At 39.0% G+C, this 12368-nt stretch overlaps 1 protein-coding gene across 1 annotated transcript in view; it reads left to right on the forward strand.

Annotated features, from left to right (window-relative positions):
* Window positions 1-12368, forward strand: part of LOC110292624 (phosphatidylinositol 3-kinase regulatory subunit gamma) — an 80840-nt gene that overhangs the window by 31168 nt on the left and 37304 nt on the right. Inside the window, exons 2-3 of the mRNA XM_021160061.2 lie at window positions 6160-6268; window positions 9585-9683. Of these exons, the coding sequence (XP_021015720.1) occupies window positions 6160-6268; window positions 9585-9683 (208 nt within the window). The remainder of the gene's footprint in view (window positions 1-6159; window positions 6269-9584; window positions 9684-12368) is intronic.

The raw sequence follows: 12368 nt of genomic DNA on the forward strand, positions 1-12368 counted from the left end.
AGCTTCTGGCTATTATAAATAGGGCTGCTATGAACATAGTGGAGCATGTGTCCTTTTTACCGGTTGGGACATCTTCTGGATATATGCCCAGGAGAGGTGGCTTGGGTTTTCTACTGAGAACCTTATCTCCTGTTGCAGAAGTGAGCTTAAGACGGTCATCCTAGGGGATGTTTGAAGTTTCCACCCCCAAAAGAAGTAGCATCCATCAGATAGCTTTAGCAACAGCTGTCTTCTGTTGAGCCTGCTCCTCTATGGACCACCAAGAATTTCATATTATTCTTCCTGTTCATGTACTTTGCAAAGAGGCCAGCATCCATTGTGAATCCTCAAGCATACACTTCAAAGGACTTTGAGCTTTGTTCATCAGAAACAATGACTTGAGTAACTGTTCTGTCAAACTTAGCACATTTTCTAGCTTTTAGAACTATCTCAAGTTTGCCGAGCATCTTCTGTTGTTATGAAAGCCACTGCCTACAAGCCCAGTAGCCCATTCTTCTGCTGCCTGGCATTTGACTGAGCACTGGCTAGTTCTGAATGATTCATTCTTCTCTGGTAGCAGCAATCATTATCTTATGTTCTTATTGTCTGTATGATAACAGGCTACACACCAAATTTTCACAGTATTCCTCAAGGCACCATAGGACAGTACACCTTGACTATATCTATGTGCCCATTCTTGGTCACATGGTAGAGTGGTGAATCTTTTTGATAGTCAGTGGTGTTTACCAAAGCATTGTGCTGGAACAGCAATTCTATATCTTCAGGTACCCATGACCATAGGGTTCATGCAATGGTGTCCATCCAATGTGGTCTTTAACTTTTGGGTCATTTCCATTTTGTAAAAGGTATTCAACAGAAGGTATATTGCTTTTAATAGAAACAACATGAAGCACAGTCTCTCCTGTGATTTCATTTCCTGGTGCAGTACTGGGTGATGACTTCACTGTGCAGGGCTTGACATGGTTTGTCTGTGAGTTGAATTATTCAGCATAAGTAGAGGTGTGTCCAGTGAAAGTTTAAGGGAGTCATCTGATATGGTAGTTTCTCCTGAGTGTGACATCAACTTTTCACTCAGAGATGAGTGTTACCAGTAACATCTGGTTGACAAAGCAGACTGATGGTTGGGGTGTAGGAAAAGGTTAATATTACTAAGGAGCAAAAATCGTTGTGGAGGTGGGGTGGGATTTCAGTTGTCCACACATGAGCAAAATTGTTCTGCACTTCAGTCCTGCATGCCAAGTGTTCAGTGAAGTCTGGATCGAATGTGGCAGCTCAGTGATGCTGAGGAAGAGAGTGTCTACTCTCTGCTTTTGTAAAAAGTTGATTAAAACTTTTCCCCCCCTTATTTTAGAAAGTTGAATGTTTTGTTTCTTTTGTTTTACAGAAGGCTTTCAAAAAGTTGAAAATTTAATTAAAATAACACATTTTCTTTCCATATAACTTCTGTTTCTCCCAGAGTAGCTTGATTAAGCAGTTATTTTTCCAAGTATATTTGACCATAAACAGTTATAATACTCTGAGAAGTTTAAATTTATTATTGTCTTGTGCCTTTAAAATAAAATGGTTTTTGGTCTAGGGACTATATTTTAAAGGCTTATTTTGTTTTATTAGTTTTATATTTTGAGCTTTTTATAATACCTAGTTTTTACAAATATATGCACTGGGATTTTTTGTTTGTTTCTGAACAGTAATTAGTAAAACTGATATCATTTTCTAGAAATTCAGGGTATGGACCTCCTAACATGGTCAGTTATAATAGCATGACTGAAACTTTCTACTAGGATTTATCATTTGATAAAATACTTCAGGTTTGTTGTGTATCTTTTATTGACAACTCATTTGCTTTTGATAAAATTTAAATTGGATAATCCTTTAGTTTCTTTATATTTAAATACCCTTAATACCGCAGTACTATATAGCTGAGAACTGAATGAAAAAAATTTTTTTTCCTTTTAATTTTAACATTTTCTTAAGCTGAGAATTTTTCACATTAAGGACATTTGTGGGAGAAAGGATTTACTATTTAGAGGGTAAACATGTTTTGTTTTGCTTTTGAGACAGGCTTTTACCATATGGCCCAGGCCTTGAACTCTTGCTAAAGCCTGCTAAGTGCTGGGATTACAGGCCTTTATCACAAGGCCTAGCTAGGAACTTTTGCAAAACCAAATTTGAGAAATTAAGAAAGGGAAGTATTGAGGGACATTCGTTGACTTTTTTTTTTAATGATTTATTTATTTTATTTTTGTGAGTTTACAAGTGTGTGCTACCACACTATATTAAAAATCCAAGGTTTTTGAGTGTTTATATGCCGAAAGTGGAAAACTTCACACTTGATTTCATGTGATAGCTCACAGTTAAAACAGGTATAGTAAAAATGTTGTATAAAATACTTTTAGACTAAATTTATAGGATGTATGAATGAATTATATATTTGGATTTATGCTCCTTATGCAAGATATCTTTTTATGTGACTGCAAACATTCCAAAATATGAAAAGATTTGGGATGTTCATTTTGTATCACTATTAATGTATGTATATATGTGTGTGTCTGTGTGTTTGTGTGTGTGTGTGTCTGTGTGTGTGTGTATGTGTGTGTGTCTGTGTGTGTGTGTGTGTATCTCTTGAGCTTAGGCAGGAATCATGTTGGTTCTTGGAATCATACTCAGGTCCTTGAGTTTGCATTTACTTCCTGAGCCGTCTCCTCAGTGTCATTTCTGTAGATTTTTTTGCAGCAGGTTCTGGTGTGGCTCAGACTAGCCCCACTCTCGCAGTGTAGCGGAGGATAACCTGAGCTCTCCATCCCCCTTAGATGATTCCATAAGAGGCCCGTGTCCCTACACTTGGCTCCAAGTCTCACTTTAATGCAAATACTAGAAATGAGTCAATTTGGTAAGAACAGCATTTCAAGAAAGCTGAAATAGGCCAAAAGATGGTTTTCTTTTGCCAAACAGCCAAAGAGTTAATACAAAGGATTCTTGTTAAAGGAAATTAAATGTGCTGCTTCTCTGAACACCTCATAAATAATGAGAAAGCAAAATAGACTTCATATTGATATGAGAAAATTTGGATGGTCTGGATATACGATACCACTGACCATTATATTCCTATAAGCCAGGACCCAACCCAGAGCAAGTTCCTAACCCTAGAGTTCTGTGAGGGCTGAGAGAAGTGAAGAAGCTACAGAAGGAAAGGAAAGGAAAGTATGTTAGCACAACGGCATTGGAGGTTCGTGGGGTTTTAGGAAAGAACTGTCTCTAGCCAAAACAAAGTGTAGCGGCATGAGCAGCTGCATACTTCATACATGATCAAGTGAAGATGAATGACAGAGCTGGCTGCAGTAAGCCAGACATTTCCAGTGTGAGTGGAACTGCCTTTAGAGTGTAGTGTCACCTATGATATCTTATAGCTGTTGGCGCTTGGCTTGAAAGGACAGGCTCACTTTCTTGTTAGGAGTGAATGTGGTTGTTCACTTTAATCTGAAACTAATAATTTCCTATTAGTAACACAGTAAATCTGCTTATAATATGTTTTACTGAAAATATTGAGATCTTCTTAGAAAATATTCTTTTCAAAATACTGCTTGTTAACAATATACATGGATACCCAAGTGTTCTGATAGAAATGAAAGATAAATACTGTTTTTTTTTTAAATTTTATTGGATATTTTCTTTATTTACATTTCAAATGTTATCCCCTTTCCTGGTCCCTCCGAGTGGCCTCCCACCTCCATCTCCCCTCCCCCTGTTCTATGAGGGTGTTCCCCTACCCACCCACTCACTTCTGCCTCCTCTCCCTTGAATTCCCCTACACTGGGGCATCCATCGAGCCTTCACAGGACCAAGAGCCTTTCCTCCCATTGATGCTTGACAAGGCCATCTTCTGCTACATGTGCCACTGGAGTCATGAGTCTCTCCATGTGTACTCCTTGGTTGGTGGCTTAGTCCCTGGGAGCTCTAGGGGATCTGGTTAAATACTGTTTTTATATCTGCTTGCTAATGTAATATCAATTCTACAGCTGGTGGATCAAAAAGTAACTGCATTTGTGTGTGTGTGTATGACAGAGAGAGAGAGAGAGAGAGAGAGAGAGAGAGAGAGAGAGAGAGAGAGGAGTCTATTTGTTCCTTTCACCTTTACAGAGGTTCTGTGGATTAAACTCAGATCACCAGGCTTGTATAGTAAGCTCTTTACCCAGTGATTTAATTTCCATGGCTATAGCAACCATGAATAGTGATTTCTTTGATGGATGTGAATGATTGAGGGAAATGATGAATCTTCCAGAAAGGATTCATTGTTATAGATGCTCTGAAGGAAAAGAAAACAAAAAAGTTGTGTCTGGGCATGGTGGAACATCCCTGTAATACCAGCATCCAGGAGATTGAAGCAGGAAGACAGCAAATTTGAGGGCAGCCTGGGCTACTTACTGAGACCCTACTTAAAAAAGAAACTTAAGTGTGAGTCATGGAAGGTAATGAGAACATCAACATTTCCAAGAGCCTGGAGGGATTTGGTTCAATCATACATGGCATCGAGGGGGTCAGAACTGCAGCTGTGGTAGAGATGACAAGAGAATTTGAGTTAGACTTGGTTTACTGAGGTGGAGTCTGTTAGTAAAGATACTGGGATGTTGATGAAGTGATACAGAGGATTGAGGATGTTAAATAATCCTAGCTGATAAAGCACAGTTTGAGAGACTGTAAATTTTATTTCTATCTTTTGTACTTTGAGACGAGGTCTTTGTGTATAATCAGCCTTGTCTCACACTCGCTGTACAGCTCCTCCTCCTGGCTCTAACTTCCTCGAGTGCTGTGATTACAGAGGTGGGATGCCATGCTAGTGCCATGCTAGGCTTTTGCTCCATTTGTAAAAGTTCTACTCTAAAAAAGTTCAACATCATCACATTACAGGAATCTTTCCTGAAAGGGAGAGTCAGTCAGCATGGCAAGCACTCATGTTGCTCTTTGAAGAAATTGTTACCAGCTGCTTTGACAAGTCATTAGCTATCAACACCACACTTCTCTGGGATCAGGATTTGCTGAAGCCTTCGGTATCATTAACATCTTTAATAATAATGTGTTTTTAAAAATACATTTACATATTTTTAGGCACACCACAGTACAGTGTAAGTTTAACTTACTATATAACATTGATGAATCAAAAGCCTAATGTGACATTTATTGCAGTGCTTCTTAATGTGGTAATTTAGATATAAACTCATAGTCTCAACAAAGTATGCCTTATGATTGCCCACTTGAAACCCAGTTCATGGGTTTGACTTTAGTGTGACATCTGCCTGTTCTAGACTTTTCCTTATTTCTGCTGTCTTCAGGAGAGGATTCACTTTTCTCAGCTGTGTTTGGTGTCCCTGAGTATGACAGTCTGTTCTGGCTTCATTTCTGTGCTATGATGACAAAAAGCAACTTGGGAGAGAGAGGCTAACTTTGGTATAGTTGGTACAGTCTCATGGTCTAGGTCGTTACTGTTGGGAATTCAAGACAGGAATTTGACAGTTAGTTATGGTACATTCACAAATGGGAGCAAGAACTGAGTGCACACACTTGTGCCGCTTGCTTTTGCTCAGCTTGATTTCTCCATTCATGTTGAGTGAGTGGAGTCGCTTACACTATGTGTGTTTGTAAGTCACAATGTGTATATAGTAGTCAAAGACGGTCCCCTCCACCAGTGTGGTCCAGGGCAGCTTTAACTTAGGTCACCAGGCTAGTTCAGCAGACCTTACCTGCAGGCCACCTAGTCTACATAGTGCATTCCAGAACAGTTAAGATTACACAGTGAGACCCTATGTCAAGAATAAGAATACCTAGAGCCCAATATCCAATATAATGTTAGTTACTAGCTAGAATCTTCCTGTTGTACATTAGTCACTTAATAGTTTTTGGAATGAATCGCTCAGGTTAGGGCTTTACTGATGTTTCAAAGATGTGTTTTACTGAAGTAAAAGTATTTTATGAAGAGGAAAAACCTTTATATTTCAGGCACCTGTTGGTAACATTTCAAAAGGGTCCCCCTGGCTAACACTAACCTGCAGCTGATTTGATTGTGTCCTATTTCTCATTGATTATTTCTTACAGGAATTAGTCCTGGGTGAAGAAATTAGAAAATGAATAATTTTCATATTCAAATAACATACATTTCTCTTCTAGCTCTTCCACCAAAGCCACCTAAGCCAATGACTCCAGCAGTTACAAATGGAATGAAGGACAGTTTCGTTTCTCTTCAAGATGCAGAGTGGTACTGGGGAGATGTTTCCAGGTAACCAAAAATCTACTGTAATTGAATGCAGTGTTTTTAATTGATTTTTTTTTTTTTTTTTTGGTTTTTCAAGACAGGGTTTCTCTGTGTAGCCCTGGCTGTCCTGAAACTCACTCTGTAGACCAGGCTGGCCTAGAACTCAGAAATCCGCCTGCCTCTGCCTCCTAAGTGCTGGGATTAAAGGCGTGTGCCACCACTGTCTGGCTGAATGCAGTGTTTTTAATTGATTTTGAAGTAGTAGTTAAATAGTTTAGTGCTCTATTGGCTTTCATTTAAAGACTACATTTTAAAAAGTATGTGTGGCAACCCTTCAAGAGTGCATTTAGGGGCTGGTAAGAGGTCTCAGAGGTTTAAAGGTGATTGTGCCTTGCCTGATTAGTTCAATTCCCTGGATTCCCATAGTGGAAGAAGGGAACTGATTCCACAAGTTGTCCCATGATCCACCTCACATGCATTGTGGTATGTCAACACACACACACACACACACACACACACACACACACACACACACACACAAAATAAAGAAAAAATTTAAGAGTCTATAGGGCTGGAGTGATGACTCAGAGGTTTTATGTACAACTTCAGTTCCAGAGAGTCCAACATCTTGTGTCTCCACAGGCTCTGCACGCATTTCGTGAATAGACATACATACAAGCAAAACATCCATAGACAATAAAAAACCCTTTTTAAACAAAAGCATCATTCTTTGATTCTTAAGACAAAATGACAGGAGTGTGACTGTACTTTTCCATCCTGTATCAAGGATGAACTTTTGAATATATAATCCTTACACATTTAATACAGGTACATGTGATTAGAATAAAGGAACTTAGATTCCTTTACCTGTTTTGTTTTTTTGTTTGATAGGCTCTCATTCTGTAGTCTTGGATGGCCTGAAACTCAGTATGTAACAGAAGTCTCCCTCTGCTTCCCATCTACCACCATGCCTGCTGGCCTTCCTTTTTCTTTGCAACGCAGTCAGGTCTTGAATTTGGGATCCTCCTCACTTACCCTTCCAGGTATCTGGGGTTAGAGACCTGTACCACCTGGCTCAGCCCCTTACCTTTTTCTCCCTAAGGCAGTTGATCTAAGATGTTTGCATGCACAAGAGTCAGTTGAGGTGGTGCCCAGGAACCTCTGAGGCGGGGTCTTGCTTTGTATTCAGTGCTGATCTTGAACCGTCTCAAACTTTAGATCTCTCGCCTCAGCCGTTGTGGTGCTAGGATATAATGGTCCAGTTCCACCATGCCCATCATTAGGTGATTTTGATGCAGGCCTATTTGGTTTCTTTTTCATTTTCTGAGGCAGGATTTCTCTGTGTAGCCCTGGCTGTTCTGGAAGTAGCTCTGTAGACCAGGCTGGCCTCAAGCTCACAGAGATTGCTCGCCTCTGCCTCCCAAGTGCAGGGATTAGAGGTGTGTAGACCTGGTTTGATGCTGTTTTTTTTAAAAATCATTTCTTTTAGTTTTTGGGACTGCATCATTTCCCCTTCCCTTTCCTCCTCCAAACTTCCTTTTTCCTTCCATGCTCTTTTAAATTCATGACTTCTTTTTTGTAATTTCTTTATATAGCTTATTCTCAGAAATAGACATCAAGGAGAGATCTGCTTTTTGAATTAAATGTAGATTTAGATAATTTTGAACACAGAGAGGGAATATATGTTTACTCATACACTATTAATTGAATATTGTATCTTTTATTTATATTTTTCTCATTAAAGTAATGGGTCTCCAATTTTTTTTTTTTTTTTTGAGACAGGGTTTCTCTGTATAGCCCTGGCTGTCCTGGAACTCACTCTGTAGACCAGGTTGGCCTTGAACTCAGAAATCTGCCTGCCTCTGCCTCCGGAGTGCTGGGATTAAAGGTGTCCGCCACCACGCCCAGCTTTGTTTTTTTGAGACTGAGTTTCACTATGTAGTTCAGTCTGGCTACAAGCATGTTCTGAAGACCCTATTGACCTTGACTTTGTCCCCCTGCCTCAGCCTCCTAACTGGACAGTTTGCAGGCTTGCACCCCCATGCCCATCTATTGTGCTTTCTTTTCTTTTTTAACCCCCAGCTGTTTCTGTGGAGGCTGGCTCCAGAGGATGCTGTAGTGCCTCAGTATATCACCTTCTGTGCTTCTCTCAACCTTTGTTTGTCCTGCTACCTGCTACCAAGTGGTACCTATCCCAGTTCTCTTTTACCCATATCGTTTTACCTTTTCATTGTTATTAGGTACACTCATACTGTTATACACATAATAACCGTCTGTCTTCAGAACTTGTGCATCTTTTGAACTGAAACTCTATGGGTTAAAATGGGCCTCCTTCCTCTCCTTGAGCCCTTCCTGACCAGGCTTCTATATTCTGTCTTTATGAATTCAACTACTGTAAATAGTGGGATTATATAATATTAAAAATGTGTGACTGACTTTTCACTTCTTTCAGATATCTTCATAGTTCATTCATGTGTCAGAATTTCATTTCTTTTTAAGGCTAAATATATTCTAATATTTATAAATATCACATTTTGTTTATTCAACTAAAATAAGGATTTGGTGAACTTTTGTTTTTTTTTTTCAGCTTTTGTGCTGATATGAATGACGCTGTTATAAACATTTTTTTATAAATAAATATCTGCTAGACTTCTTGCTTTTGATGACTTTGGATATTTATCCCAAAAGTGGGATTGCTAGATGATTTGTTAATTCTGTGTTTAACTTTTGAAAAGGACTTAATACATTCTATATTAAAATTCAGTAGACCAATTATATAATAAGAATATTTTTAATATTTAAGTGCCATTTAAACTATACTTTAAAATCATGTTTTATTGGAATTCAAGGATCTTTTATGTCTTACATTCCACTGAGTAATGTTCCTGAAATTCCTAAGCTGCAGAATGAATTTGTTGTTAACACTAATTCAAATTAGAGAGCACTGTGCTGATGGTCTGTGAACTTTAGTGAACTTTCCTCTGCTCAGTAACAGTGCCACTGCCACTTAAAGCAGTGACCTTCTTCCTAAACAGCTGTGGGTTTTCTTGAAGCTCTTCATGTTCAGACCTGCCTGAGAAAGCCCTAATGGCTTATTAGAAACATGAGCTGTACAGACAATTGAAATCTGGAGGAGTTAGACATCAAATAGTCTTTCCCTAGATTATATAATACCAGAAATAAAATCAGATTTTGTTTCCATGGGGAGGACCTGCATGACTGCTGGAGACTTGGGGATGTTGTAGCTTCCAGCTGGTCTTGATAATAATATGTGAAGACAACCAGTGTTTAAGATTTTTTTTTTTCCTTTTCAAATGTTTCCTATAATTTTGCTTCTCAGGGAAGAGGTAAATGACAAATTGCGGGACATGCCAGATGGTACCTTCTTAGTTCGTGATGCCTCAACGAAAATGCAGGGGGATTATACATTGACTTTGAGGTAAGTGCTTTTCTGCTTCTGGCTGGAGTCCTCCTAGCATAAATATATAGAGAAGTTCTGTATTTTATTTAAATCTTTATGTATTTTTCATTTTTATTTAATTTAGATATATAATTTTTAGCTTTCCTAACATTTTAACTTTAAAATCCCTTTACTGTACATAAAACATTTAAACATAAAATGGTGCCTATTTTATTTTTTATTTTAAATATATGTGTAATAAGATAAAAAGGCTAAAATTCCTAAATATTGGGGAATAAAGAATATATTATCTTATTCTCTTACCTTCATTAATGAAGGAAAAGTCATGGGTGTAACTTAATTTTCCAGAAGGTCTATTTTTTCCTAGTGTCGGCTTAGGAAGTGGAACTCAGCATAGTTTTGACAGATGAGGAGAGGTAGACAATAGAACAGGTCTAGCCTGTGCTCTGTCTTTCATGTGGACATACTGGCGTTTTATAAATGGTAGAGCTAGGACATTTTATACTTACAAGAATGAGACATATATTAAAAACAGGTCAAGAGCAACTTCATTAGCTATTTCTACATTTAATTTTTTAAAAAAGATGTATGTATGTATGTATGTGACTACATTGTAGCTGTGTAGATGGTTGTGAGCCTTCATGTGCTTGCTTAGGTCAACCCCGCTCGCTCTGGTAGGCCCTGCTCGCTTTTTTCAACTCTGCTCACTCAGTCCCTACTCCAGCCCAAAGATTTATTTATTATTATGCATAAGTACACTGTAGCTGACTTCAGACGCATCAAAAGAGGGCATCAGATCTTACTATAGGTTGTTGTGAGCCACCATGTGGTTGCTGGGATTTGAACTCAGGACCTTTGGAAGAGCAGTCAGTGCTCTTACCCACTGAGCCGTCTCACCAGCCCCTCAACATTTAATTTTAATCATTAGAATCGCATAATTGCAGGCTAGAGAGACGGCCCAATATTTAAGAGCACATGTAGAGCCCTTGAGGACCTGATTTTGATGGTTCTTTGAACCCACATCAGGTGGCCCGTAACTGCCTGTAACTGCAGCTCTGGAAGATCTGATGCCCTCGTTTGACCTCCATAAACACTTGTATAATTTAAAATAATAATAAAATATTACAATCACCTAGTTGTAATAAAGTTTTGTGATTTGGTTGTATAATATTAGTGGTTTATCCACTTACTTATTCACTAACAGCTTCATGGTGCTAGGCAAGAACTCTACTACCTCATCTCCAGCTGTTATTTATTGACACAGGGTCTTACTGTTTAGCTCTTACTAACCTAGACTCATAATGTAGACCAGGCTGGCCTTAACCACAAGAGATACCCCTCCCTGCCTCTGCCTCCTTGTACTGGAATGAAAGGATTAAGGATGTGTATGAGGTATGTGTGTGGGCACACAAGCCATCACTCACATGTGGAGGTCAGCGGACAACTTTGTGGGTTCGGTTCTCTTCTACCTTTAACTGGGTACTACGAAGCAACCCATGTGGCCAGTGTTGTGCAGTAAAAGCCTTTACTCACCAAACTCTCTCACTGGACCCCTAGATTTTTTTTCCATGATAGGGTTTCTCTGTGTAGTCCTGGCTATTCTGGATCTCACTCTGTAGACCAGACTGGCTTCAAACTCAGATCCACCTGCCTCTGCTTCCTGAGTGTTTTGATTAAATGTGCGCCACCATGGTAGGCTCTAGAAAATGTTTTTTAATCTCACCAAGATGATATTTCATCCTCACATTCTTAGTTATACCTACCTAAAAATAACAGTTATTTATGTTATGTTCAAGAGTAGAAGCCTGTAAATGTTATAGAACTGGGCAGCCTCTTTTTTTTGTTGTTAAAGGATGATGGCTGGCCTAGAACTTTCTATATAGAACAGGCTGGCCTTGAACTCACAAACATCTGCATGTTTCTACCTCCCAAGTGCTGGGATTAAAGGAGTGCACCACCACTACTCACTAGCCTTTATTGTTTTTATTTTTACTTTATTTACTTTGTCTGTCTGCATGTGTGTCATAGTGTGTTTGTGGAGGTCAGAGAGCAACTTATGGGTGCTGTTTCTTTCCTCTTACCAAGTAGGTTCTGTGGATTGAGCTGAAGTCAGGATGGGTGACAAGACCCTTACCTGATGAACCAACTCTATGGTTCCTCTTTTTCTACTTTTAGCCTGAGGCAAGAAGATTGCCACGAGTTTCAGGCCAATGTTGACTATAGCATAAACCTTGTCTCAAAAAGCTGAAACCCAACCCAAAAATCAAAATGCAGCCCTCTCCCTCCCCAAACCTCAGAGCTGTGGAGTGCACATATACTGTTTTAAGTTCTGCGAGAGTGTGGGCTGTATCTAGCTTCTTCTGTCACTGTGTCCGTAGCACTTTGTGTAGTTCCCATTATTTAGTAGACATTTGTGTGTGTGGGTGGGGTGTAGCAGAGTAACACCCTGAGAAAGGCAAGACTTACTTACCTAACGTGACTTAGTTAGCCAGTGCTGCTTCAGACTTGTGGAATCTGACTTGGGTAGTTTATTTTAATCATATTTAAGTATAGCACAATTTTGGAAAAAAAGTTTCTTGATGAAAATTAACTCAGTCCTATGTGTACAACAAAGCTTAAGACATGTTTTTTGTTTGTTTGTTTGTTTGTTTTGTTTTGTTTTGTTGGTTTTTTGAGACAGGGTTTCTCCTGGCTGTCCTGGAA

The sequence above is a fragment of the Mus caroli genome, chromosome 4 (assembly GCF_900094665.2).
Source record: "Mus caroli chromosome 4, CAROLI_EIJ_v1.1, whole genome shotgun sequence".
NCBI classification, from domain to species: Eukaryota; Metazoa; Chordata; class Mammalia; order Rodentia; family Muridae; genus Mus; species Mus caroli.